At 40.4% G+C, this 24,911-nt stretch overlaps 1 protein-coding gene across 1 annotated transcript in view; it reads right to left on the bottom strand.

Moving 5' to 3' along the window:
- Positions 1 to 24,911, bottom strand: part of LOC108886110 (oxysterol-binding protein-related protein 10) — a 40,469-nt gene that overhangs the window by 10,523 nt on the left and 5,035 nt on the right. The window contains exons 3-7 of the mRNA XM_051076408.1: positions 22,979 to 23,058; positions 19,935 to 20,027; positions 18,317 to 18,671; positions 16,689 to 16,816; positions 3,431 to 3,637 (exon numbers count right to left, since the gene is read on the bottom strand). Coding sequence (XP_050932365.1) covers positions 3,431 to 3,637; positions 16,689 to 16,816; positions 18,317 to 18,671; positions 19,935 to 20,027; positions 22,979 to 23,058 — 863 coding nt within the window. The remainder of the gene's footprint in view (positions 1 to 3,430; positions 3,638 to 16,688; positions 16,817 to 18,316; positions 18,672 to 19,934; positions 20,028 to 22,978; positions 23,059 to 24,911) is intronic.

Here is a 24,911-nt window from a genome sequence, read left to right as displayed (position 1 = left end):
TGTTTTTCTGAACATGATGATCACATTTTTTTATTAATATTTCAGACAGAATGTTATATTGCATTATGATAACTTTCTAAGATCCTTTCAAGATTCGAGGGAGCCAAAAAAGGGTGTCTTCTTTTTGCCTTGGACTCATGCTACTTATAAACTAGCATGAGAAACACTGTTTTCACTGTTGATCTTTCATTTCTTTTGTTCCACTAGTTTTAAAAATAGAATTTATACTTTTTCAGCTGGAGCTCCTACATCTGACAGCAGCTTTGCAGTAACAGGCAGGTGGCTGAATGATGACAGGTGAGGTGACAATGATGCTTTTGTGTGATGATAGCAATGTATTACTCGAAAGCAGTCCAGGTCAGGTTGCTGTGAATTTTTGTTCCTGGTCTGAATTAAACCAGTATGTTTTAGAGGGTGATGGAGGGCTGGAGCCTGTCCCCCAAGCAGTGGGTGAGAGACAGGGTACACCGGGTCAGGTCACCAGTCTATCACAGGGCTGAAACGTAGAGGCAGACAACATTCACACAGGAAACCACAGAACCTACAGTAGCCCATGCAGACACGAGGAGGACATGGAAATTGCACACACAATTTCCAAACTGGTCAACCCAAGCCACCTTGTTGTCAGGCGTCACTGTCAGAGACTGCACCACCATGCAACCTCAACAGTATTCCTATGTTTAATTCTAAATCATGATGTAAATGTGCAGCGTTCTGTTCTGTGTAAATTTTAGTCCAGGAGATACAAACAGAGCTCAGAAAAAAAGAAAACATGAAAATAGAAAAAGAGAGACGTGGATATCCTGTCTGAGCATCATACAATTAATAGACCTGAAAGCACACGCGCACGTACACACACACACACACACACGTGGGCACACACACACACACACACCCACACACACACACACACACACACACACACACACACGTAGCTTCCAGCTAAAGTTTGACAAATCAATAAAGTTGTGCTAACTCAGACAGACGGCTGTATGGTTTGTGTGTGTTCTGGTAGAATCAATAGTGAGCACTCGCTTTTCCACAGTTTTAGCACTACTTACCTCTACTCCGACTCGACTATACTCAGTTTTGGTTGTTTTCCATTACAATTGAGTACCACCTCAACGTGGGTGGGGCTGTCATAGCAAGGAGGCCCAAAACTCCTGTGACGTCATTTGTATGCACGGTCTCTGTCGCTGTTGCCAGGTTTTAAAAATGGTTTGATTCTTGTGAAGGAGTCGCTCTCATGACTCATCCAGTGATGTCACTCCCTGGCCAATCAGTGGCCTGCAGTCTGTTGACATCACATTTTTGGCTTGACTCAGCTTGCTTGGAACCCTGGCCAAGTAGGTACTAAAAAAGTACCTGCTACCAGGCACTACCACCTAATGGAAAACCCTAAAACCAAGTAGAGCTGAGTCTAGTAGAGCCGAGTAGGTGCTAGGGGAAAAGCACCTTTAAATTGAGTGTGTGCTGTTTTAGTTGTCAGCCCTGTTTTAGCATAGGCTATTTTGTAATGTTTTATAATATGTGAATGAGTGGTTGGGGTTAATTTCCTTATTTTTGTCATCTGAATTTGTTTGACCACCCTACATGGGTTAATCAGTCTATTTCCTTTATTTTCTTTCCTTTTGGGATTTTGTTAATTTGATTACAGTTGCCATACAGTTAAATTGTGGCAACTAGTACTTTTTGTTAAGTTGTTTTGATTAAGTTCCATTGTGATTTTCTGTAAATGATTATTTTTTTTTATTTTCTAAATTGTACATTTAGATTATTTTGGCAGCACATTTTGTGTGTTTATATAACCAACCCTGAAATTTTGGTTTATTTTCTTTTTGGTAATTTGCATATGATTTGTTTTCTTTTTGAGTGCAACCCCACTAATCCCTCACCTTTCAGTTGCTGAGAGCCAAAGGTGGTGGTCGTAGTGGTTTCCCTTTCCTGTGTGCTGTGTATCCCCTGGGTTTTGGTTTCCTTCGCGCCAAAGAGTGCGTGTATGTGTGGCTGCCACGAGTGCACAAGGTTTTTTATTTTCTATTTTTCATTGGGATTCCTCACCCCCTCCATGACCCATTTCCCCACTGGTAAGCCTCAGCCCTGATTAGGTTGCTCATTCCCTCTCATCCCTGTGTGCATGTTCATTTCATTGTTTTAAACCAATTTTGTAATAAAGTAATTTTCTTTTTAAAACTGGAGCCACATCTCTTGCCTATTTGTAGAACTTTTCCATCTTTTGTACCCTTATTCCCCCTCGGTATTGCCACACTTCCATAATCTGCCTACAACCCCCTCACATGAGGTTGTGGTGAAACAGCAGGGGCTTTGGTATTTGAGGTCAGTAGCCCCTTCTGTTGCACATCGTCAATCAGCACTGGTCTGAGGGTCACCACAACCACATGAGCTCAAGACCTCTGAGTGCTGACTAAAACCTAAAACCACAGGGGCAACGGTGGAGGACAAAGGACAAGTAGAAAATAAAAATATTCAGAGGAGAAACAATGTCGTTATGAAACACACAACATACACTCACACATTGGCCAAAATATAAACTCTGGCCTCTGGTAACAACAGGAAAAGTGTTGTTGTGAGTTGCATGGGTGTAGTAATCCAGATTGTGTGTTCCTCTCCCCACTACATGTTGACACACAGTACCTGATGTATTGTAGTGATACACTGATAAGAGAAAAATATAATCTCAAACTCAGAGCATGTTACTGTGTGATAACTTAAAGAAAAGATAAATGTGGATAAAGGTATAAATAAGGTACTGATGGCAGAAAAATATCATGGAAATATTTTAAAACACTACATTGTAGGGATGTGCATGAATAATATATAATAAAAAAAACATAGTCAACATATATATAGACTAATTTCTGTCTGACTCATTTTTAGTAGGCTGGAGGTGTGTAACTAATGTTTATGGTTCTGTTTCTGTTGAGTGCTTAATGGTCTTTGCAGGAGTTACTGTTTTAGTAGTTTCACGTTGAATATTTAAAATCAGTTTAATAACCACGCTGCCACTAACGTTAGCTCACATTGTTTCTTCAGCTTGTTTTTAGGAGGGGATTCCTTCAGTGTTCATTGTTCAGGAAGTTTTTACTGAACAATGAACACTATATTTCTCCACGACATGGACACTGTTTGCTCAGCGTGTTTCTCTGATAACTGAAGATCCAGACGTCTGATGACAAAAATCCTTCATCTGGTTTAAGATTGGCATTATAACAATATATAAAGTGACAGTGACGTGACTTGAAACTTTCAGAAAGTAGTCGGGTGAAAATGTTTTAATGTCCGGCCATCCAGCCGACAGCCGGGCTTACGGGTTTGTTGTACCTAAATATGTTTCTACAAATCTTTCATACTACAAATGTACACTACATAAAACTTAAAGCCTAAATGATAAAGGCAGAAGCAGTCTTACCCGTGTCAGGTCCATGCCAAGTTTGAGCTGAGACAGGAGGTGAATGATGATGCTTCGCTGGTCATCAAGAACTCCGAGGTCCTCTTCCTCGTTGTCCTCTGTGTCTGTGGTCTCATCATTGGGATCGAGGGTGTCTGGGCTGCTGGTCTGGCACTGCTGCTGTCCCTGCTGTAAGCATCGGTAAAGCTTTTTATTTAACCCCCCTACCTGAAACAGACATCACTGTTAGGTTTAACATGTTGGACAACACATTAACACATTATACTGCAGTGGCACAAGGGACATCTCCTGATAAAGCCTGTATTGTTGCATACATTTACTGTACATACAGTACAATTTATACTAGAAATAGTATAGAAGACCTTGTGTAATACCACAACATAGACAGGTACAGGTCACAGATCAAATGATTGTAGCACACATCAACATGTTCCATTATTTGTTTAGATAGTATGGGAAATACTGCAACGGAAAAACAAAGTCAAGCTCAACAGACTCTCATTTGTGTTTCTATGGTGCACAGTGTGTGGTCAAAGGTATGTGGACACCCCTCCACACCCTTTGGCCTGTGGCTGTTTTTCATGGTACTCTACTTGAACCTGATTGGCCAACACAGACCCCAGACCTCAATCCCAAAATCAATCAAAATCAAATCAAAATACTGGCTGTAAATGGTTGAATTGGAGCAAATCCCTTCAGCCAGGTTCCAAAATCCGGTGGAAAGTCTCCCCAGTGGAGAGGAAACTGTAATGGCAGCAGATTAATGCCCATGGTTTTGGAGTGTTCAGCTATCACCTATGGCTGTGTTGAAAGTTGGGGTGTCCACATGCTGTGTTTTTGATTTTGGGTGTTTTTTTCCTTCTCTTCCTGAACACAGTAAGGCCTGAGAGCCATTTAAAGCCATGTTTTTGAAAACACTGTTTTTTGGCTTTTATTTGTAATATTTTCTATTTTTCTATCCCACAGTAAATAGAACCTTTAAAAAAACAATGAATACATTGATCTGATGCATAAAAAATATAACTTTAATTTTCCAGTTCTCTATTATTGAATGTTTTTAAATGGAAAATTGAATGTTTATCAACTGAAAATTGATTAGTGTTACATGGACCATTAAATGGTATAAGAATACTGATGCCTGCAGGATGACTCAGTGTTTGGACGGTTAGCACTGTGACTTCAGAGGATCAGTGTGGCTGAACTCAGTCCAGTCAGTTACACATATAAAAGGAAGAAATAGACTTAAAGTGTAAAAATGCGTTTAGGATTACAGTTAAACACATACAGTGTAAATGAAACACTGTGTGTACAGTAGACTGGCGTGAGAAGGACAACAACTGAAAAATGCAACTGAAATATTTCCTGTATAGACAAACCTTAAAACACACAAACAAACCTATTTTTGAGATGACAGAACACACAAACAAGTTCAACAAGTACAAGGTAGGAAGCAGTAAAAGAAACATCTCAGCTTTGGGCTCTTTGAGCTGTCTCCTCACCACAGACACAAGTTGCATAAGGCCTGATAAAACTGAATATTTCATACTCTGTTGTATCAGGACAACAGAGCACAAAGACAGATAGCACTAACAGTAATTATAGAAGTCATGTATACTAGGTCAACAGCACATAAATCAACGCAAAAGATGAATGTCATCTTTGGACCCTGTGTCAGAGTCTGCTCCCTCAGTTCCCCTCGGCCTCTTTTTCCAGACTCTGTTCATTTCGCCATGGTTTCTCCCCAGACTTGCTATTCTTCCGCCATCTACCAGATGTCCTCTGACTTTTATCCTTGTTCTACCAGCTCACCTTTTGTCCATTTTTATTCACCTGCGTTTCCCTGCCCATGTACACACCTCTTCCTACTTTCTTGAGGCCTGTACTACAAAGCAAATTCAACATACCCAGGATATCTTATTGTTATCTGGCTTCACTAAACATAACAACCACAGTCTGGTTAAGTTGCTGATTATCAACTCGTTAAGTCAACCCAGGATTTCCTGAGCACATTCATGTGAAAGACGCAGTACTGTCAGAACCATGAGTAAAGTATCTAATATTATATGAGAAGTAACGCTGATAGCCACATGTTGGTTTGGTTCTAGCGACATCCAAAAACGACATTTAACAAGGTGAAATGTGAATAACATGATCACATGACTAGGATAGAAACAATGATCAAAGCCAGGCTGAGGATTTATTGTAAATAAGTACATAAATGCCTCTTACTTACTGAGTGAGCGTTTTTGCTCTTTTGTCTGACGGTGATTCTCACTGCCTGTACTACCTGCTTCGTAGTACAGGCCTCCGATCTGCCCAGTCAGTATTTATTCCTTCCTGCCTTTGTCAAATGCTCTTTGGCAGTCCATCTCTTCAGTTCCTGTGTTCCTGTATCTGAGTATTAGCCTGTGTTTGCTACCAGAGTTTGGATCACCTGTGGTTAGTTTCCTGCCTGCCTGATCTCCAGTTTATTCCTTATACATAATTGTCATCATATGTTGCTTGTTCTTACATCCTTGAAATGTGGTGCAGATATTCACTGTACCCAGAGGATGAATTCTGGTGACTTTGTTGCTTTATCCTTTCATCAAGTACAATCATCAAACTTTTCACATATCCGGTGAAAAACATTGACATCTACTGGATGAATCTGTAATTCAGTTATGTGAATGAGTGAGTTTGTTCCATGAAGTGCCTCACATACACCAGCCTCCTTGTGATTTCTTTTCCTACTAAGATTCCCTCTGGTGTGCAAAACTACAACTATAATACAAAAGTAGATTCAATGTGAACTGCAGCTAGACAGACATGGGCATTAAATTGTGCTTAAATGTAAAACATAGAAATGACTATTAATTCTGTAAATGTATAATCTAAATCATGAATTTGAACTCAAAGGGAAAAACGATTCCATAAATAAAAACCATAATTTATAAACAAGAAAAAAGAAACACAATACAAGTAAGCCAGACATGAAAACATTAAAATGCTACACCCTGTACACAGGAGGGAATAACATCAGGAGGAAATAGTCCTTAAAGTATGATTAAAATAATTACCACCTTTTTCTTCTATCTAAGTTTGGATGAATAAGTTAGTTTTCTGTAGGAGATACACAAACTGGGGCTGAACACTGGTTACTGGTTTGCTAGAAATACAGTTTTGCCATCACTAACTATAACTACTTGTTTACCCATAACATTACTTTCCTCCTCATACTACACCACAGCCAGCTGCTCTACAGGGATGATCATACGCTCATGTGATGTGATTCCAGGCTATGTGAATGGATGGTTATTAATTAAGCCAAACAGAGATGGGTTTGTGTAACAGAAGCTGGTCCAGTATGGTCCAGTATGAATGAGGGGATCCAAACTAGAGCACACACTCAAAAGAACTGGGAGCACATTATATAAAGACATGCTACACTCAAATTTAAAGCTTTGCTGCCAAATACAGCTTACCATATTCGGATATTAAATGTTAACAGTAAATATATACCATTCACAAGTCCAAATAGCCTTAAATAGTAAACAAAATGTTTTTCATCACAGTTCTTGGTATAGAATCTCTGTACTGGACTCACAGATATTAGACTACACCACTTTCATCTGAATTTGGGTAAGACAACAAACAAATGAATTAACCAACTGTGAGTCTGTTCCTCCAAGCCTAAGTATCTAAAATAGGAAAATAATGGGAATTCATTAATCAGGTTTACTCTGAGTTTATGTAAGACAGCTGGAAAACTGAAATGACTTACCCTCCCTCCCCACCCCCACTAAATCTGATATCACACACATTACCCCTCTCTGTCTTTCTAATGTGTGTCCAGCTCCACAAAGTTTATTTCAAGTTGTAAATGTCTGGTCTGTTTCCCAGTCTGCACACTCACAGTCACTCACACACTTCACCCTCAACACTGTCAGATGCAGAAACAGATAGATACAGATACAGTATAGTCCTACTGACTTTAACATGTAACAGCCATTATTCAACCACTATCTGATGAAGCACTGTGAACATAATAAACTAATATCACAACACGTACACACACACACACACACACACACACAGTAGTGATCTCACACTCACATTGTTGGGCTGGCATTCAACCACTGCTGATTTGTTGGGAGTCCTGCTGGATTTCATGTCCATCATCCAGAGAGAGACAGACAGAGAGATGAAGGGGGACTGACGTCCCAACACTGATACCACCGCAGCAAGTGACAGATAGAGCTGAGGGGAGGGTGACAGAGCCAGAGTGAGGGGAGACTGAGAGACATGAATGATGAAGATGTGAAAGTGAGGTGCGATGAGAAGAAGAGGAAACAGGAAGGGGAGATGGATAGAAAAGGAAAGTAGAGCTCTGTCTGCTGCACTTTTGATAGGCAGATTAAGAGCGATACCGACAATCCTCTCTATCCCACTGGCCTCCCTCCTTACATAAGCCCTGCCCCCTGCACATATACGCTGCGCTACATCAAAACCCATCCTACTCTAATGCCTCCTCCTCCTCCACTGTCCTTCCTCTCACTATCTCACTCTATCTTCCTGCCCTCCCTCACTCACTCTGTTCCTTCAGTATTTTCCTCTTTTCCTCATTTCACTCATTTGCTTTTATGTCCTCTTTCTGTTTTCTCATCCCCCTCTCCATCTATACTTCCATCCTCCCTTGGCTACATGATACATATGGTACAGTCTCTGTAACACTGTGGAGGCCTCTGTGGGCTGAGAGCTGCAGCTGCTGCCTGTGTCCTTATTGTCACCTCTGTGCAGAGCACGCACATCAAAACTGAAACACTGCTCAACTGAAATTGCTAGGAGCTACCAGCAACGTGCAGATTTTTTATCTGTTTTTTACCCTATTGTCAAATCTGCAACACTACACAAGACATATTGATTTTTAAAGCCAGCTTATGAATGGTTCTGATTTATTACAACTTGGGTTTTAAGTTCATAGTTTTGTCAGTTTCACTGTTTTGAACAATCTCTTGACATGAAGTGAACCAAGTGTTTCCCTGTCCGATTAATAATGAGAAAAAGTATTTGACAGAAGCACACTGTGAAGTGTGAGCAGAGAGTCTTTATGAGAGTTTGTATCAGCAGCAGCTGAGCTGAATCGAATATAGGGGTTTGTGGGAATGTATGGTACCGAACAGTCTCAGCAGCGAATGCATACAGCAGTAAGCCCATAGGGATAAAAACCTTCTTCAGTCAGTAACTGCTGCTGAACTTTGTCACATAGTGCTCAAATGAGTTTGAAACACTATTTAAGGTTGTAAAGCTTCCACTTTTATGTCTAGTAGTTGGTTTGGTGAAATATAAAAACTGAGTAGGTGAGAGAAGCTGAGAGCTTTTGTCAGTGTTGGTCTTCAGAGTGCAGCATATGGCTGTTTCCTGGCGGCAGTACACACCTGTGCCACCTGTAGCAGCTTCCACTGATGTAGTTATTGCAGCTAGATCTCATTGTGTGTACGCTGGAAGTCTAACAAAATTGTTGGGTGCTTTTCTTTTATCATAAAACTAAAGCTAGTTTTCAAATTATTTTAGCATTGTTTACATGGATGTTTTCTAGCTCGAAGTCTTCCATACCTTCAGTGGCACATTGTGGCATCTTGTGCACAGGATAAATCAAACAGGGACCCATTCATAGAAACAGCTCCGTAGCCAGGGGCGGCTGTGGCTCAGGAGGTAGAGCACTCGCCCACCAATCAAAAGGTCGGTGGTTTGATTCCCGGCTCCTCCAGTGTGCATGCCGAAGTATCCTTGGGCAAGATACTAAACCCCAAATGTGTGGTCAAAAAGACTAGAAATGTGCTATATAAGTACAGTCCATTTCTAAAAGTTGACAAGGTAAAGCCCAGACCATCTAGATCCTGCTGTTCTGCCTCTAACGCTGCTGCCTGAGCTTCATTTAATTTCACTGCAAACATTACATTTCATTTTAATAGTAATGTTAAGACAACAGCTCTGGACCAAAGTCTCAGTCCTGTGTTACCAGTGTTTTATTCCTACTGTACTTTTTTATCCTGTATTTACATTTTGTTTGACTGCTGTAGGCTCATATTTAGTCAGCAAGTTAGCAAGGGTTGGGTGGTTGGGAATCAGATTATTTACACATCGTGATGATTATAGATTTTTTCCTCTGTCAGAAAGGTTGAAGTCTAAACAAAAACCATTCCAGACTAAGACCCTGCACACCTGATGTTGATGACAATAATGTCCATACCTGCTGCCAAAGGTCTTAACTCCACAGGACACCTTAAAGTAACTGGAATTAGGAAACATGGGAGAGGAGAGATGGGTGAACATACCCAGTATTTTTGGCAAACACACACAGTGAGTAATATTGTATCTGTGGCATCTGTATCTCTGAGGCACAGCGGTCTGTGCCGCTGTCATGTTGACAACTAAGTTAACTTAATGTTTAGTGTTTTTGTGCTTTAGTTAGGACTGAAGACATAAGACTTTGTTTTATGTTTCTGTGTATCCATGTTTTATGTTGAATTAAATCTGTGCATTTTCATTTGTTAGTGTTTTTGGTGAATATGTGGTAAAGTATAGGCTTCAGCATATATTTGCAGTGTGTGTGTATTAGTGAGTGAGCATGTGTGCTCAAAGTCTATCCCCCTCCTCCTAATCCCTCTCATATCCCATGACTGGTCTTTATTCCAGGGAGGGCTCATCAGCTGCAGACCAAACACATGACTATTTCCCAACATTCCTCTTACTTTCAGGGCACAGTGGGAAGCTGAGACTGAGAAGAAATTTGAAGACAGACAGAAGATGTGACAAGGTATTCAAACACAGGTCAGAAGGTTACATGAGTTCACATTTACATGTGGGCTAAAAAGACAAATGTAGAGAATGTAGAAATGTGAGCAGTGAGGTGATGAACTGATGGAGGAAACTAAAGAAGGCTGAGAGACTTCAGTCAGCTCTATTCTAATCTCTTGATAATCCCTCCCTCACATCAGATGGATTCAGGTTGAACTATTAATTCTTTGTTCACTGTCATGGCAACTGGCAGCTTATAAGATAAACTGACTTCTTCTGCAGATTTGTCATGGTGTTGGAACACATCTGGGTTTTGAAGTCTTTATGACATAAATGGACTCAGTGTGATGCGTGTTTATGGACAGATATACATGTGTAAATTGTCTGTGTTGGTCTGTGGACCTGTGTGTATTGTGCATGTGTGTATGTGGCTTCTTCTTTGCATCCTTATTTCTTTCTAGTTTTCACACAAAGCATATTCTCCAAAATGACCTGTACATGAAAAGAGACATGCATGTGTGTTAAACTTTTTGAGGATGATGAAAAGGAGATGCAAAACAGCACAGAATCCTTCACAATGTATTTGTGTGTGACAGCCAGTGGTGTATGTGTATTAAAACTGATGCGTTTGATGTATGTGTTATTAATTAATGAATGCTTTTTCCATAATGTTGGTGTGTTACATCTTGGCACAAGTGTTTAAACACTCTCTCCTCCTGAATAATTAATGAGTGGCCAGTTGTCACAGTAATGAGAGCACTTACACAGACAGAGGTGAGAAGGAACATTCTAGGACAGTTTATTCAACCCAGATTTGTGTGTGTCATGGTGGGTAGTTACAGGCTATGTGTCTTGTTTTGGTCATATGTGTGTGTGTTTGGGTAAAGGGGTGTAATATGCTGTGTAAACCATTAAAACAAATTGCAGATGGTGTTTGTTACCTCATAATTGTGAGATCATAAGAAAAGGTGTTTATCAGTCATCACTATCACTGTGGTGTATTGTGTGGTATCTGTACCTTGTTTAAATAACCAATCACATGTGATAGCATTATATGATGTCAAATAAAGCAGCAGCATCATGTTAGTTTATGTATCAGACACAAAGAGTGAAGATGAGCAGAACAACATTACACAGACATGTAAAGTGTCTGGGATCAGGTTCAGGTTGAAGTCTCTGTTCCTTCAGAAGCAGCTAAACCGGGACAGGATGCTTCACAGAGTCAGAAGTGAGTCCAAACTGTCAGAATGTGTGACCCACATGCTGTCATCTGTTAACAGTCATCAAAATTAAGTAGTAGTAAGTAATCTAGTAAAGTCTGATAAAAACAAGCTGAAATTCATCAGGTCACAGAATATAGGGTGACACCTCTTCATTCATGATGATGAGATAGTAATTCATTATTATCAGATATAGAAGTTGTAATTATGAGATATTACTTACAGTATGTGTTACAATAATTATAAAAGTTCTAATTAAGAGTCTCCATTTTTTTCATGGTGAATGCAAAGCTCTTCTGTAAGACGCAGCTCCAGAGAGACTTCAGAAAACAAAATAAAACCATTAAATCTTTGGAAAAGATTTAGCTTTTTCCTTGTTCAGTTCAGTCAAGCACAGTGCATGCCAGTCAGGTCTTTGACCTATTTGTGGCATGGATGGATGACAGGACGTCAAATAAGGATGACAGGATGTCAAATAATTTAATAAACACAGTCACAGTTATGACAAATATATAGCATATGTCGTATGTTGTATGGAATTGGGCAGTAGAGTAATTATATTATATGACCACATGCAAGTACATACAGTATACATTTGTTAAAACTTCTCAGGCATCCATAAACATCTTTGTACTGTCTTTGAAATCCTTGAATGAGCTGAGATTCAGAGGTGGCACGCTCAGTCTACAGGACAGTGTAATGAGCCCCATCTGAATGTGTAAAAAGGTTACCATCATGAGCATAGGTCCAATACAGAACACACCTGCTCCATGCTCACTCTCTTGCATAATGCTGCATTCACACTTATTTGGTCTCCACTGATTTGAGTACAGAACACAAGAGGCAGAACAGCTGATATGACAGCTGAATGAAGACTAAAAAGACTTTGAGAGGTTAAAGAGCATCACACATGAAATGCTACTATGAACCACTATGAACATAGCTGCTATAGTTGGCATGACATCTAGTCTATCACCTGAGCATGTGAGTAAAGCTCTGCTGACTGGGACTCATCTCTTAAATGAGAACAACACCTAAGTTAACACACTGAACAGGAGAAGAACTCACGTTCGGTTCTGACACTGGTATTCTTCTTGGTTGGGATTGTTGTTGTCACGTTCCCTTGATGACTTCATTGTTAGTATTTAAAGTTAAACTTTCTCCTTATTTCTGCAGTAACTGGTAAAGTGCATTTACACAGTGATTTTATCCTCCTTTAACTTGCATAATTGTTTTTTTTTAGGTCTAGAGACACTATAGACGGCAACGGTGCCCAAAGTAGTTCTAGAGATTACCCACACAGATTACTTACAAACTAAATGCACTAACTGTCAGGTCTGCGTATGCTCGACTAAACTGACACAAGATCAGAATGTAGATTTCAAATGATCTAAACTGGGAAGACTTTAACATTTCACAAAAATAACAATATTTGTCTAATTACACACAGAAATGGTCAGTAAATTCAGTTTTTTCTTTTCCTTCTTCTAACACTGTATGGACTGCACGTATATAGAGCTTTTCATAGCACTTTACACATTCACCACATGGTCACATTCACACACATTCATACAGCACCTGATCTATATATATACGGAACTCTAACAGACCACACACACACATTCACAGTGGGCAGTTTGAGGTTCAGTATCTTGCCCAAGGATATTTCAACACACAGAGTGGAGGAGCCCCCGACCTTCTGATCAGTGGGTGACTCGCTCTATCTGAGCTACAAGCCACCCTCCTCACCACTGTAACAGTGTATATTTTCTTTTCTGTCCCTTTCTTTTGTGTGTATACTCTCTGTTGTGTGTTTGTGTGATTTGTGGTAATATCACTTCTTGTGTCACGTCCTCACATTGTTACTGCACTGAGCACAATAAAATGACAATAATTATAATGTAGAGCAGATTATCAGATAATCTGAAACATACACTAAACATACAGTACATTTCCATGACTGAGAACTTGTATACTATGTTGTTACATGCTCATACAGCAGTGGTATAGTTTGTGTAGCAGCTGATTGTTCAGACCATAAACAGAAGCTTGATTAAGCAATCTAAGTAAAGTATGAAGATGCTGTTGTCACAAAGCACAACGAGCCTCTTAACTTTCACACTCCACTGCCTTCTGACACACTCATCTGCTGCATCAGAACCTATATGTCATTAAAGATGTTTTCCTGGCTTTGATTTCCCTGTTGAGAGACAGGCGGTCTCGGCCTGATCTTTTCCTCTCTTCTGACAATATTCTGTTTGTAGTCTACTGTGCAGGAGAGTCTTCTCAGCCCAATACAGTGAGACTAAATCTGCCATATGTATCACAGTCCCAAGTGGCTGCGTGTAACAAATCATACAGCTGTGGATTTGGAACACACATCAACATTATCCACATGATGCACCTTGACTGGAAAGTGCTTACCTCATTTTCATCTTCTATTATCTGACTGAATCCTCTGTCACCCTTAGCCATTCATGAAGTTCCGTATTGTCTGAGGTTTGTTGACAGTATTTTCCCTGTCTTTCTTCTTTGCTTTGAAAACATGTATAACTACTGAGAAGTAACAAGAGATTAAAGTAATGGAAAGGTAAAGATAGGTAACTGCTGCATTGTTTGCTCACCAGAGAGCACTGTCACTCTACTGATGACAAAACACTAATCCCTGAGTTCACTGAACTTTATTTCTACACAGTCAGTCAAACGCTGCATAAAGCAATGAGGTCAGTGTTGTATCATAGGCAGAGCACACTGTCACACTGAAATAGTGTGCTAGCTTCTGCTAGCTTCTTGAACCAGGCACGCACTCAGGAAATGTGACTGAATAGCTAATGAGCTGCCCAGCTGCTGTGCATTAAACAGAAAATGTCACCTCAGTCTGTTCAGATGCTGGTGTGGTGTGGTCCTTGCACCACTGCTAACAACACACTGTCTGTCCAGGTTACTTTACTTTGTCTCTTGTTCCCCTGCTGGGGTTCAGTCTGCTAGCTGCTGTCAGTCAAACACAGACATGCTGACCCAGCTGCTGAGAGAAAAAGGACCCTTTCTGAAAATATTAAGAATACACAGAAAAAACAGGTATTAATAAAGGATGACCAAATTTCAGTTACACTTTAATTAGTCACTGACTTAATGCACCACCCAGTAAGCATGCCTAAATCAAACACACCTATGATTTTGCATGACCAACAGGTTTATGCTGGGGCTGGGTAAAATGCTCATGGTGAATCCTCCAGCAGTGACTTCTACATTTACATACTTATATACTCTGAGAGGTGTGTGAATCCTTTCTGCTGGGTTAGACAGTTCCTGTCACAGTTAGCTGCTGGCAGCTCATTCAGCTAAAATGTTTTGAAACCTTTGAGGGGAGGATGAGTGGACTGGTCATACCTTGCTTCATCAATGAGTGAGCAGATTATGGACGGCTGCAACATGAGACAGTGAGTACAACAACAAAGTGATGGACGTAGATCACTCTCCACTCTGCCTGTGTGTGTGCTACATGTACACTTTTAATGTGTGTGTTTATGAGCTTGACATGCCGTGGAATTTGAATTATTATTCTGCTGTTAAAGTGGCAGGTTATTCAATAGAAACTGCTTAATATTGCACTGGACATTTTTGTTTAATTATCTGAGTTTTGTTCTGTCTTGAATAGAACATTCTAGTATACTTCCCTCCCTGCTTTAATGTGCACCCGTCTTCCAGTGGATGAGGGAATAAGATGACAGCTATCAGATCAATAAAGCTGACAAAAGCAAAACATTCCCCTCTGAAATGTAGTGGAGTTAAAGGCCCACAAAATAATAATACTAATTTTAAAAAAGAGTGCTTTAAGCTGCAGCTAAGTGCAGTCCTGAATTATTTATAGCCCTGCAATGTTATATTTTAATCTCTCAAATGAAATAATTAAACCAAAAGTTAAGCATCAGAGGAACTAACAGATGGGTAAGAATCGTGTCATGATCAGACACAAACTTGTTGTGCAGCACCCTCTAATGCTGGAAAGAAATACTGCAGTAGAGATGACATAAAGATTAGAGACAGAGATGGAGAAACTGAAAAGATGGTTTACACACACACACAGACCCTAACACACCCTTTTTGAATGTAAGATATAGATAAGACACCAAGCTGTACCTCTCCAGCATTGACATTAACATGAATCCACACATGATGGTGAGCTGTCTCATCTACACCTGAGTTCACATGACATAAACACCACAATATACAGGAACTGTACATCAGTGAAACAGCCAGGACCCTGGACAGGAGACTCATGAACAACAGAAACAGACTTTCTGTGAGCACCAGAGTAAAGTAAAGAAGAGGTCAAAGGTCACAGACCAGGAGTCAGTGGATGGCAGCAGAAAAATCAAGGAGAATCTATAAAATCACCCGTTATCACATGACAGTTTCTCCATATTTAGGTCACATGATGACATCTGAGTCCACTCAAGCTCCAGAAAAAGCTTGTAACTGGACCTTGCCATTAGATTTTTCTCAATCAAACTACCACTTCCATGGTTGAGAATAAGCGTTCATCATCAAAAAGTGTGTGCTAGCTTGGTGTATCAGTGGGATGGCACTGGATCTAATTAGAAATTGAATTACTGAACCAGAGGAAGATCTGGCTGCATGAACTGAGTGGAGAGAGATGATCAAGAGAGATGAACCAGCTGTCACTCTGCTGAGACTCTGGCACTCTGACTGTTCAAACTGTGACACTGTCAGATCTAGAAAACATTCTAAACTGGCAGCCTGATATGGTTTCTAGGCTGCTGGTCAGTGTATCTGTTTTATCATTATCACAGCGGGACAATAACAGACCGCAACAACTGAACAGACCGACATTAACAATGAACTGAGTGTTTTTAAGTATTTACACTTAACTCTGTGCCACAGAACTCTGCTTTTGTCCAAATACTCTTCACCTTCAACCAGACTTAAACATTTCATTTGTGCTGTTTGAGAGGTTTTGATGGATGGGTGCCATATTTTGTATATATAATCAATTAGATAAAAATGGTAAATGCAGAGGAGTAATTCAGATCACTAAAACACCAGCATAATTTCCTTTGGTCACCAAAGCAAAGTGAAGGCATCACTGGGTCAAGCAACACGAGAAGCATATAGTGTGAGAGAAAGAATAGCGTGCAGCCAGTTGAGAATCATTCAGTGAAACTATAAACTGCCATTATGTAATGTAAAATGAGTATAGTGAATGATGTAGTATACAGTAATGTGGTTTGGCTTACCTCAGAAGAGAGGCCCAGGTCCTTGTATGTTTGTGTGGAAGAAGGCCAGGTGGTGGAGGAGGGAGGTGTTTGCGTGCTATTTTTCACCTGCTTCTCAGAAGGAGATCTGGACCATCCAGCAGAACTGTCTGGTGGTAAATAGGATCACAATGAAATCCTTTCCAAGCAACTCCCCCTGGCAACAATGCAGCAGCAGGACAGCAGAGCTGGGACTTTTATGATCCCTACATTAGAGGACATTACATTTGTGATGACTCACACAGCTGTTCTCACACATCCTGTCACTGTGTTATTTTTGGAACCTTAGTAGTAGTGGGGCAAAAATGTAAACTTGGATCTAATGGTGGCTACAGGAAATTCCACAGGGCCATTAAAAGAGTTTATTACTTCTGGTGGATTGAATGCAAATTTGATTTTGTCAAATTTTTGTGGGGCTAGATAAAAGTAAATGGAGAGTTCAAGGTGCAAAAGACTGACTTTCTGGAGAGTTAGAGTATCCAAATTTCACAGCTGTTCACTGCTGATTGTATTTAGATATCGTGTATATAAGGTCAGAAATCAGCAAAACCAGAGTCACCTTCTGGGGATCATAAACACCCACAGCAACAATTTCTGGCAGTTAGACTGTCATCTGATTTCTTGTTTTGGAACAACAGACTGCCTGACCTCTCAGTAAAACAAAAATCAGAGAGGTGGAGTCAATAAAATGAGAAACATCCTATTTTCAAGCTGGTTAGCTTACAGATCATAAACATATTTAACTGGGATTTTATCCAAGGTTGGTCATAGCTGCTTCTGTCCAACCAGCTAGAAATAATGTGTCTTCTGTCTTATCTATCCTGCCTTTAACCTACTGTCCCAAAATATGTTCAATATCACTCATCCAGTATCTGCCAGCACACACTAATGTGCAGAAAGGCAGCTCCATCCCCACGAAGCTATGCATTCTGCTAACAATAGAACAACACACAGTGACAAGCAAGACAAAGAGTGAAGAACAAAATTAGGAAAATGTGCCTCTTGTTAAATTTGGACAAATTGCATGCTGGCTTGTGTTATACAAACAGACCAAACAGGAAAAATTAGGCTCATTTTCTGTAATTGCACTCTCCTGGAACACACAAGTGCTGAGCTTATAAAGGGACACAGCACACTACTGGTCAGAGGATATTTTAAGAGTTAAAGTTAACTCTAAAGTTCCCTCTTCACAGTTGTGAACTTGAGGGTTCTAAGTTTGTTGACAGAGGAAGACAAACAGAGAGAGAGCACACACAAATGTCTTTAAATCTACTCCTTTAACATTTTCTTGGTTTGATTTTCAGCTGTGTGAAGATTTCTGGAACAACTTCACCTATATGAAGGTGCATGAAGAGGTCAAAACTCCAGCAACATTGTAGTATTGTGATAATAAGTCTTCTTGCTATCTTGATTCTGTCAACATTGTGATCATATTTAGGTAGACTTTATGTAGACTTACAGCAGGCAGAGGTCTAAACACTCTGTGAGCCAGATCACATCCAGAAGCAGTCTGGGTGATGTGGTGAATTTGCAGTGTGTTCTGTTTACATTTATATGATGTTTTTTTTTTTTTTTTATTCAGATAACATATTCAGAAAAACTCAGCTCACCTGCATGTGACTGACTCTGGCTTTGGATGTGGTTGTGGTCAGTTCCTCGTCTGTGACTGGGACTTCGGCTCTCACTTAAGCTGTGAGTCAGGTTTTGACTGCTGGAACTGAGGCCACCAGGCTCCACTTGGGTCACACTGGAGCTGTAATGCTGACTCCAGTGTGACCCCAGAATTCTCTCTCTGGGAGCTGCCTGATTCAGACCAGATGAACAGTGGCTGAGGCTGGGACGAGAGGTGTGGTTCTGGTTTTGGTTCTGGTTGAGGGCCTGAACAACATTGTGCTGCAGCATACTGAGGCACTCCCCCAGGCAGCTCAAAGTGGCTGCAGAAGTGGCCTTTAAAAGGAGTAGGTCCTTGAGCAACAGGAAAAAGAAAGAGAGAAAGAAACCAAAGTGAGAGGGAGGAGATGATGAGCAGGGGGAGAGTTACTTGCTGTATGCCCAGGTGCTGGCAAGAAAAAAGTAGTCAACACCTCAGTTCACTACATAAGTGTTGGTTAAGACTCTTGTAATGTGGGATTGAGGGATCATTTCCACTTGCTAGCGACTCCTAATGGTTGGTCAGGACACTGCCACATGAAAAACAGACTATAACTATTATTCTATCCAAGCACTGTCTGATAAACAGATTAAACAAATTTCTAAAATCCAAAAGATGTCCTTGGAAATGTAGTTAGGTCATGGTACTCGAGACTATGGTATATTATGACATCTATTTTCAAACACTAAAGAATAATTCCCATTTATCCCCCACTGAGGTGGCCTCTGCGGCTCCATGATTGTATTAATTTTGCCCTCTTCACAGTCATCGTAGAGAATCTGAGAAACAAGGACTCCTACAAAACCCCACCACTTTTCAGATAAATCAGATGACTCATGTGTGAGTCTGCCTGAAACATGGAAAATAGTCACCTGGAACTACATCTACAATCATTCACTGTAGGTGATTTCACTTTGATGGTGGACTGTATTTATTCAAACTGGAGAACATGAATGAGGAGCTCAGTCAAGTGGAAGGAGGAGACAAGAAGAATGAAGAGAGAATGGCAACAGGAACGTCCCTAAAGAAAATGTAGGCTACCTAAGGAAACTGTTGTTAGTTATACAGTGTATGATAACACTGCACTCACCAAAGTAACCACTGACATCAACCACAACACAGTGACATGGCTAAACATAAGGTCAAGAAACTTGCAGAGATTTGTATACTCAGGTTATCTGTACACTGAGGAATCATTAACAATATTACAGGTGTGCATTACAGCATTACAGCAGTAAAATGTAGAATGTTATCAGAACTGATAAAGTGGATGGCCAGAGCTATTAAGACAAAACTAAGTGATGTTTTCCTTTAATGTCAGAGCATAAGAAAAACCAGCAGAAATTCATGTGAGGTGGGGATTAATAATAACAAAATAAGTCAGACAGAGCAGGCATCACATAGTTTTTAAATGTGCTGTAAACAGTTTTATATCAGCCTAATGAACTGTGTAAAAAAAGGCAAACATAGCACAGACCACCTTTTACATCGAACAGGTTTGAACATAAGCTAAATGATTCTTCTGATGGAAATAGATGAATGTGGTTTGCCAGTAGACACAGTACATGATGTGTTACCTCATCCAGAGAAGAGAGGGGTCCACCTCGGGGGGGTAGGGGCTCAATAGAGTTGACTAGGTTCTTCTGCTGCCCTTCAGCCTGGCTCATCACCTACACAGAGATAGTAGGAAATTATAATCATGGTAACAACAGCGTCACAATAACCATTCAGTTTCAGACAGGGAAGAAGTGATTTTTCACCTCTTCACTGATCTGATGAGATCTACGCTGAATCAGCGACACTCTCTGCAGTTGTTGCTTTCTGAGTTAAAGCAATTTTAGACTACCACACTGGTTGTTAAGAGACAGGGCTTGATGTATGTAGGGAGGCAGACTTTGAATGGGAAGGAGAAGGTAGATGAAGGATGATAAAAGTGGAAAAAGAGTAACTAATGAGATAGAGATGGTGAAAAGGAGGACAGAGTGTGAGAATGTTTGACTTCTCCTAGATGTTAAGCAAAGGGAGAACAAAGGAGGAGAGAGAAAGGAAAGGGAACAATCTGTGAAAGAGAGATGATGAGGTCTTCTCTGTGACCGCAGGAGGTAATTACTCCTGACACTGCTGCAGAGTAGAGCCACTGGGATATCTCAGCTTGTTTAATGAGTATGTGTGATGAGCTGTGATGAATGTCTGTCACATACACACACTACTTGTGAGTCCAACAGCGACTATTTCATCTATCTTCATCCTTTTTCCAGAAACTCTATACATTAATACGTCTCATCTCCAGTCTCAGGGCTCAGCCAGACACCCCACATCCTGTAAAGAAGTGGAATCATTACAATCAGTTGCATCAGCAATGAAATCCACTGCAGTTTCAATAACTGAGCTATACTGACCCCCTCAACTTTATAGGTTTTCATGTTTTACCCTTAGATGGAAGCTGAGGCCCATTTTATAAAGTCTACATCCGGAGCACCCTGACGGCTGAATGGTTATCATGTGTACCACATGCGCCCTGAGCAGGTGGACCCTGACTCGACTCCTGATCCGGCCAGACCTGTGCTGCATGTCATTTCCCATTTCCTGCCTCTCTCCACTGCCCTGTCTAAGGCTAAAAAAATCAGAAAAAAATAATAAAGTAAAATAAAATAATTATAATGTCCACATCCATTTGGCTGTCCTGTCTGTGTATGTTCAGCTCAGAGTGGGATGATATCCAGCTCTTTAGAATGACAGTGATAGACCAGTCTGTCACTTTATCCAACACCTCCATTCAGGGCAAGATACCTACATGCACAGATTCTGAGGTACACTTCTATCAATGTTTATGGTCTTTTGAAGATGGATAATTTTGGGGACCTCTTCATCTTTCATCTACCATCAGGTCCACACTTCTGTGTGAGGAGGCTCTTCACCAATCACCTTTGATGTGTAAGTGGTGGTTAGAGGTCAAATTGTAACTGGGTCTCCTGTACCCTGTGGTCTTTGTGCTCCATCAGTCTTCACATGAACACAGGTGTTTGGGAACAGCAGCTTACATCCTCTTCCTTCCTGATGTGTCAGTTGACGTCACTGGATCAGTGCAGTTAAGACAAAGTGTAGTCCATGTACCAGTAGTTCTACTAATATATACTTAAGCACTTGGTGTAGCTTTGGGAAATATCCTGGTTGTACTTTAAGGAAAACAGTTTTGAGTGTTGGTAGAAGACAAACAGAGAGCAACAATCCACCAACCCCCTTACTGAGAGGTTTGGGTGTCACCCTACTTTTGAATCAGAGAGAAACAGGCATTATCCACACGACCACAAGAGGCTGCTTGTCAGGAGAAGTGAATATAATTGTTGGGGTATTTTAATGACCAATGAGCAAACACAGGTCAGTTTAGAGGGCAGTGACAAAATACCTCCTTAGTCCTCCGAGGACTTGACATCTTCTCAGTTCCACTTTTTACAGGAAAACTGTAACAAAAAAGTTCTAATAGATGTACAAGTGGGTGAGTGTGAGGGCCAGGCAGACACATGCACTGCTACTTTATTACTTTATTCCAGCATAAAAGTTCTTATTACATTTCAGAGGGAATGTATTATTGACCACTAGTGAACAGCAGAAAATGTCATGGCCTCTCTCTCTCTCTCTCTATGCATTCAGAAGATCTCTCTTCTGAAACAAGCATGATACACTCCAACATCTTCAGTGGATGACTCATCACAGGTGCAGCAGACAGGCTGACACCTCCCTGAACCTAAATGGAAACTGAAAGCCAGTGGTCAGACTGACAAATCAATTCCTCAACTTGACCTCACAGGACACTGAGAAAACGTTCTGCAATGATGCAGGCAATGTATTATTAGTCCTGCCATCCTCCCCGTCAGCTGCTGAAGCACTTAATCTGGCATCTTGATAAGCTTTCTACAAAGAAGGCTAACCAACATCTAAAACAGGAGAAACACGAGCACTAAATATGTGCATGTAAATGCCTGTATGAACTAGAAAATTAGTTAACATAAAACATAAGTACACACACACACCTTTAGAGAGTGAACTACTGGTTCTCCATCCTCCTGCTGGTGTATATACAGGATCATGTACTTACAGAAAGCCAGCCACACCTTTCAAAAGTCCTGCTATTTGTTGTACTTCACAGCACAACCCAGAGGAATCTTTATGTCAGGGTCAGACTCCCCGACATCAGCCCAATAATTCTCATGGCAGATTCACAGCAAGAATCTATGAATATAATCATCTAATGTGAGATGATGGTGATCTTACAAGACAAAAATATTCTCTAGTCTGAAACCTGTATTACACTTAATGTACCTGGAGACACAAAATGGTGGCACAGAGCATGACCATTAGTGATATTGCCAGCTGTTGGTTCAGCTATTTTAGTACAGAGTAAAGTAAGCACTGAAAGGCTGAACACAGTCCTGGCCAAGCACTTCTTTGTACATTTGGAATAGCTGTAATCCAATTAGGAGGCAGAGAGACAAAAATCAATATGGAAAGTTTTAAGTCTAAAGATCAATGTCAAATTTTAAAAGTTATTAGGTGTTCACCTTTATGTCTGAGTGTCTCTTTCACAGTGTGTGTGTGTTTGTATGTGTGCATGTTTGTGTACCTTGGCGCTGCTGTCAGAGTGGCGTCGGGAACACAGTTGCAGCTGAGTCATCCATAACTCCTGCTCCTGGGCGTCCAGTGCTAACAGGAACAGAACACAGAGACATGGTGTCAATTTGAGGTTTTCCTGCTGTGAGAAAACTGTACCTGAGTCAGGAAAGAACCTACACATCAAAATTTATGCCAGTTACTGTCAGTACATTTACTGACAGTAAATATACACCCCATTCCCAACCTCCATTTCCTTGTGAAAATCCTGGAATGACTTATTGTCCATCAACTATAGCAACATATGTCCAATTATATAATCTTTATAAACAATCTGGTTTTGGAGTCCAGCACAGTACAGAAGCTTCAATCAAACCTTAATCAAACTGACAAATGACCTCCTCACTGCAGTAGATTCAGGTTTTGTCAACATCAACCTCTCAGCCCCCCTCGACACTGATCCAGTAATTTGGCCTTGATTGATTTTTTTGTCAATGGATTGATTTAATTGATATACAGTGATGTTTCTGGGTGTGTTGTCAGGCACTTATAATAACAATCTAAGCCTGTCAGTAGCAAAAAAAGAACTTTAGCAGGCATATATTGATGCACACAATTGCACCATTTGTTTACCTGGCAGCAGCTTTTCGTAGTGGCCAGGTAAACTGTTCTTGATCAATACTACACTGATTCCAAAGACATTTGTCCCTATCAATCATTAACACCAAAAAAGGATGGGAATATAATACCCAGGTAAAAAAAAAATCCCAGAGTTATCCTTTAATACCCCTCTTTTTAAACAAGCTTTTTAGTGCATAGGTTTTTTTTTTAAAGCTTGTTTTCTTTATGTAAAGAGTCCTTTGGTTACATGAAGGACTCAATGTCAAATTCATTATTATTCAACAGGGTGGTGTGGTGGTGCAGTTGTTAGCACTGTTGCCTCACAGCAAGAAGGTTTGCCTGGGGTTTTTCTGTGTGGAGTTTGTATGTTCTCCCTGTGCCTGCATGGCTTCTCTCCAGGTACTCCAGCTTCCTCCTACAGTCTGCAGGTTGCAGATGCAGATGCAGGTTAGGTTAACACTAGGTGACACAGACCTTGGCCATAGGTAACAGGTTACAGATAAGATAAAGATAATGAATTAATTATTGTTCAGCAGAGGTAGCTGTAGCACAGGCTCAGTCTACCACCTCATAACTTGTATATTATCAATCTAGACCTAATATTTTAGTTAGAAATTTTAGGTGGTATTTTACTTGTATGTTACAGCTATGTTGTTTTGAACTTAAACATATTGTGCCCTAGATGACCCACACCAATCACTCTGCCTTCTGCAACAATAGGTGAAGATAACACTACCCCACCAACTTTATGGAAAGTAGTGAATAGAAGTAAAAATTACCTCTTGTTCGGGTTAACTCATATATATAAACAGATGGCTTAAATAGATTCCTTAGTGACTGCACTCAATGAGCAAATTGCTGGTCAAACCTGAGTGATTGCCACCAAAGGTAACATGGCAGATACTGAAAAGAAGATCACAGTGTTGCTCAAAACAGTAGAGGTGCTGGAATCTAAGGTGGATTACCTGGAATATAAAAGCAGATAGCCCAATCAGATGATTATTGGTGTGCTGGAGGGTGTGGAATGGACTGACACAGAACCAGAGATTCAAGGGATTACTGGTACTGGCTGGGTAAATATTTTACATGTAGTATACCATGGCCATGTGTAGCTCTCGTGTCAAAGTCTGCTCCTTTAATATTTAAGACTGCAAAATCCAATGAAACAAAACAGGACATTGCCCATTTTCAGAAAATCAACGATACAAGTGACTACTTCAGTTGATTTCAGTTGACCGGATAGAAAATGTAATAATAATAGGAGAGGTGTGGCAATACAAATACATAAAAATCTACCTGTCATTACTAATTACTTTCAAGCTGAT

Source organism: Lates calcarifer, linkage group LG15 (genome assembly GCF_001640805.2).
Source record: "Lates calcarifer isolate ASB-BC8 linkage group LG15, TLL_Latcal_v3, whole genome shotgun sequence".
NCBI classification, from domain to species: Eukaryota; Metazoa; Chordata; class Actinopteri; family Centropomidae; genus Lates; species Lates calcarifer.
This window is presented reverse-complemented; position numbering and strand designations above follow the sequence as displayed.